A 4,971-nucleotide genomic window follows, 5' to 3' on the forward strand; every position below is an offset into this window, starting at 1 on the left:
CATTGTTTTTGGGGGGTTTATGGGCAGAAAGTTTTGCAGTTTACCTAATGGATTTCGAACAGTTTCTGGTTCAACAAGCAGTTTGACGGATGAATATGGGCAGTAGAGCTGTAAATGTATGTCAAATTGGGGGTTGATTAATTGGGTCAATGATCTTTACACCAGTATATATTTGTTTCAATCAAGCTAGGTCTTCCTTGACCTGCCAAACCCAACTGAACTGCCACTTCTGTTGACCTAGCACTTTGCAATCTTTTTGGGTTGGGGCTGGCTGACCCACTTTTATTTTGTCGGATTCTTATAGAACTGAGCTTTCAACCAAAACTACACTAACAGTCCCTCCATCTCTCATTGATTGCAAAGTTCACCCCAAAAAAAGAAGAAGATAAAATTAAGTATTTATCAATAGATACAATGTAATTATAAAGTGATTTACAAACTGTGTTAAGATTATATACAAGCAATTGAACTATAAATACTTAATTAAAATGCGTAAACTTGAAGTTTCACATTGTAAATATAACCTATATGTAAAATGAAGGGGGGTAGATTTACTGTTTGGTCAATTGACCTAACCCGCATATGCTAAACCAAATTATACTTAAATTTAATGTGTTTTCAAAATGGCAAATACCAAGAGCTTTGGTTCCCAGTAATTATCATACAAAAAATAAGATAATATATACAAAACCTAACTTTGATATATTTGCTTGTGTATGTCACATGTGGAACCCACTTTCCTAAACCATACTTTGAACAGATGGACTGATGGTAGCGTTGGTAAGGTGGTTAAGAAGAAGAGGCACTGTATACAAAGTGGTACACTTAATTCGAGTGTGGTTTATTTTGTATATTAAAATTCTGACCAAAATTTAAGGGGGAAAAAAAAACTTTTAGAAATAAAAACAGGTTATGGCGGAAGGAGCCAACATCAGAACGTTACGTGAAGAATAACTGCAACGACCAAATAGGAAGAGGGGTTTACCGAACCCAACCCAACCCAACCCACGTCCACGTCCATGTCCCACTTAGACCTATACACACTCAAATTACGAAAATGCCCATCTTTTTATCAGAAAACTACATGAACCCAATTATGATATATTTGGCTACTGGTCAGACCCATTTTCCACGTATAATGACCTTTACCCCCCTGCATTTCTAATTCTGGATAATTGATTTTAGAGTTTTTTAAAAAAATACAAGCGGTAGTTTAATTTACCGCCGGAAAACTTGAATTTGGGTGTAAAGAAATGAGCTCTATGTCATAGAATTTTATTAAGAAACACAAGATTTGTTGGATGGTTAACCATGTGGGCATTGACTTATTTAAACCAATATAGGAAAGTAACTCTAAATTAATCCAATCTATTTGAAGGTGAACTAGAATTTAGGTGCAAAAGAACGAGTAAACTTCTATTCATAAACCCAAAATTTGTTGAATGATAGGCCATGCGGACATTGACTTAGTTAAACCAATGTAGGAAAGTAACTTTTGATAGATCCCTTTATTTCATTAGGTTTTATCATCATTTTTGGTCTATACATATGGTTTGATATTAGTGAGTAAAAGTCAAAATAATTTTGAATTTGGATATAAATAAAACAGTCAACGACAGAGTTTAATTCGAATTTAAATACCAATTAATACGCAAGTGACAAACATGGAAGATACTTGGAGTTTGAGCAGTTATAAAAGATAATTGGAGTATTTAATTTTCAAATTTCCAATCATGCATGGATTATAGGGTTAATCATCATAAATCAAACAAATTGTATTTGACCTGGAAAGGTCAAAGTGGTCATTAAGGAAAATCCAACCCACATAGAACCGGCAAACCGCATCTTGGTTTTGTGCGTAATTCTAGTCGTAAACTAGGGTCAATTAATAAATTTGAATTTGTTAAGAACTGCGCTGGCATAGTCTCGCAGTTGAGGATTTAACAAAGACGCGACCCCAAACGACGACGTCTCGTGAAAAGTCTAAAAAGAAAACATATTTACACGCGCTTTTGGAGAGAGAGAGAGAGAGAGAGAGAGAGTTAATTTAGTTTTCTCACACATGAGACTTGGGCTATGAATTATAGGATTTTCTCTCTCTTAATTTGGTTATGTTCTGAGAGAGGGAGTGAGTATTTAGTTGCGTTGCAGGTTGGAAGTTGGAGCTCACAATCACAACTCGCAACCCCCCCCCCCCCCCCCCCCCCCACCCTCTCTCTCTCTCTCTCTCTCTCTCTCAAGTGAAATAAAATCCTCTCTCTCTAATCTCTATCTGTGTCTCTGTGTATATTTTTCCATGGCTGCGATGGAAGGAGAGGTTGGTTTTGAAGAAGGAATGTTGTGGCGGCCGTCACAAGTTCTGGACGAAGCAATATGCGACACAAAGGTTGATATATACACATATACATATTCTAAATTCTTCCATCTTTATATTTTTGTTTTGGCTCACTCCAAAATTTATTGAGTTTGTATTATTTGTGTTTGATTTCTTAATTTGAAGGCATACTCGAGGCTTCAAGTGCAGCACCACCAGCATCATCATTTGGTACGTACTTTCTCTCTTTTGTTTCTGTTTTTGTTTTTGTGGTTTTTTTGTTCTGCAACAATGTCTGTGAAAATGGTGGAGACGAAGATGGAAATTTTGACGCTGGGATTTTGGAGATTCTGGTTTTTACTACCGCGACACTTTTGACATGGTTTTGGGAAATAGTAGATAGGATCAATAGATAGATTTTTATTTTTTGTCAAAGGACCAACAACAAACCTACTCTTTTTAATTTATCAGAATTACAAACCCACTCATGACACTACGTACTTACTCAACAGCCAGGATTAGGTTATACATAATTGGTCTAGATCTACCTAACCATTTCAGGAGAGTAATATATAGGTATTGGTCATTTTCGTTGTTAATTCACTGATAAACAATAAAATATGGCTGCCTTCATTTGTGTGTGTATATATATATACACATAAATTCTCATATGCAGACTGTCTAAATGAGAGAATAATAACTTATATATAGAAATTCTCCTATGCGTATGTCCGGATGTTACCGTGCAGACGTCATTGTAAACAGGGAAGAAAGCTTGAAGGGGTAGTAGAAAATATATATGGGGGAGTTTTTTTCTTCTAAATTTTGGTAATGGAAATCTTATTGAAGAAATGATTGATGAATTTAGTTATAAACCCTTCCCAATACATTTAAGGCATACTTGGTTCTTAAGAAAAGAAAAATATATATAGTTGGAGGCGTGTTTTGGGGGAGTAATTAATTTAGAGTTGTGATGTGGGGAGGGGAGCTACCATGTTTTCTTCGAAAATTCCCCATACCTGGCTTAGGGATTAAGTAATGTCGACTTTAAAATAAACAAACACATTGGAATTAAAATTTAAAACAAATTAAGTTATCTTAGTGTTTCTTTGACTAAAATGTGTCATTGTCACCAATTGCAGAACTCAAAACCTAGCTCAATTAGACCTCATAATCATAGACCAAAAGCCAATGTGAATTGGTCATCTGGAGGGCCTGGAATGCAAGCTATATTCCTGGATTCTTCTAGCCAAAGATCATGTGGCACTGGCGTTTTTCTTCCTCAAAGAGCAGGCTCCAACTCCCACAAAACTAAAAACCCAGGTTCGCAAGTTTGTTTCGATTAAAATACTATATATATATATATATATATATATATATATATATATATATATATATATATATATATGTGCTTTCAATTTTCTATTGAAATACTTATATATTAATTGTTGCATGCAGCTTGTGCTCCTGTTCTTCTGCCCTCCCGTGTGGTTCAAGCTCTCAACCTCAATGTTCATGCCCTAGGCCTCCAAATTTCACCCCGACAAGGTTAATTTCATGCTCTCTTAATTTGAACTATGTATATTTTTAATAAATGAATTTATTGCTAAGAAATTAGGGTTTCTTTCAGATGTTAAGGATCATAAACGAAAAGACGGTGATTGTATTTCGGCTCATAATAAAAGTGGAAATAAAGATGTTCCATCGACTCAATGCTACATTATTTCTCAAAATCCAAATTCTTCCCCGGAGTTATTTCTTCCCAAGGAATGGACATACTAGCGGAGAATGTGTGGAACAATTATACATGTATACAAGAGAAACTCGTCATAAAAGGCTAATCTCTCCTGGCTATATGATTGATGTGCTTTAAATAATCTTGATCATGTTATGTAGCTTTAAATAATATCAGCTCGATGTTCCGTTTTGTACAAGTGCTTTGATATATATTTTAATGGTTTATATGTATAATGTGTACACTTTAAATTGATATTGCAACTCTACAAGGTCCGATTTCAGGAGTAGATAACTAGTATGGTTGTAAGAAATCCAACAATAAACGAAGTAGAAACAAGTATAGCTAGGAGATTATCTTATTAATATTTTACAAATAATTATGGGGTTTCCATGGTATCAACAATCCTTTTAAAATAAAAAAAATTATCAAGTAAAACAAAGCATTATTTTAATAATAGTATACGATATTAAATTATTTTAATACTCTTCTTACATGACTAACTAATGCAACCCACACATCCTAGTTTAGATAATACACGCTTAATTATACAATTAGGGAAAAAGAACACACACGTTCACGTGAAAAATTCCATTTTCATCTTCTTCTCCATAGGGTTCTTCTTTGCTATCTTCTCCACTGGTTATTCTCTTCACTCTTCTCTGCTATCTTCTCCATTGGTTAGACTCTTGAAAATTATGTGTATAATACGTAAATTAAAAGCCCTTTTAACTTCCAACTAAATTACTCCATTTCCCTATGAATTTAAATTTTCATTAAATTATCAAAGAATTTTAAATAAAAATAGTCTGATATGATGTTATCTTTATTTTTTTTTTCTGTTACAAGGAGGGCCAAAGCCGAAGAAAAAAACCAAAAAGAAAACTACACTGGGACAAGCCTAGCAGTGGTCATCCTAACA

At 34.3% G+C, this 4,971-nt stretch overlaps 1 protein-coding gene across 1 annotated transcript; it reads left to right on the plus strand.

Moving 5' to 3' along the window:
* The first annotated feature begins 2,191 nt into the window (after nucleotides 1-2,191).
* On the plus strand, nucleotides 2,192-4,327 carry LOC110749825 (uncharacterized). Its single transcript, XM_088245527.1, has 5 exons — nucleotides 2,192-2,386; nucleotides 2,501-2,545; nucleotides 3,457-3,637; nucleotides 3,773-3,862; nucleotides 3,945-4,327. Exons 1-5 carry the CDS (start codon nucleotides 2,297-2,299, stop codon nucleotides 4,094-4,096), a joined length of 558 nt encoding a protein of 185 aa, XP_088101653.1. The 5' UTR covers nucleotides 2,192-2,296; the 3' UTR covers nucleotides 4,097-4,327.
* Nucleotides 4,328-4,971: the final 644 nt, after the last annotated feature.

The sequence above is a fragment of the Prunus avium genome, chromosome 8 (assembly GCF_965620075.1).
Source record: "Prunus avium chromosome 8, drPruAviu1.hap1.1, whole genome shotgun sequence".
Lineage (NCBI taxonomy): Eukaryota > Viridiplantae > Streptophyta > Magnoliopsida > Rosales > Rosaceae > Prunus > Prunus avium.

What these genes read in the sequence shown, in the direction of transcription:
- LOC110749825 (XM_088245527.1), top strand. Translation starts at nt 2,297, where the DNA reads ATGGCTGCGATGGAAGGAGAGGTTGGTTTTGAAGAAGGAATGTTGTGG. An exon ending in ACCACCAGCATCATCATTTG is followed by an intron (nt 2,546 to 3,456) that starts GTACGTACTTTC and finishes CACCAATTGCAG; the next exon opens with AACTCAAAACCTAGCTCAAT. An exon ending in CCACAAAACTAAAAACCCAG is followed by an intron (nt 3,638 to 3,772) that starts GTTCGCAAGTTT and finishes TGTTGCATGCAG; the next exon opens with CTTGTGCTCCTGTTCTTCTG.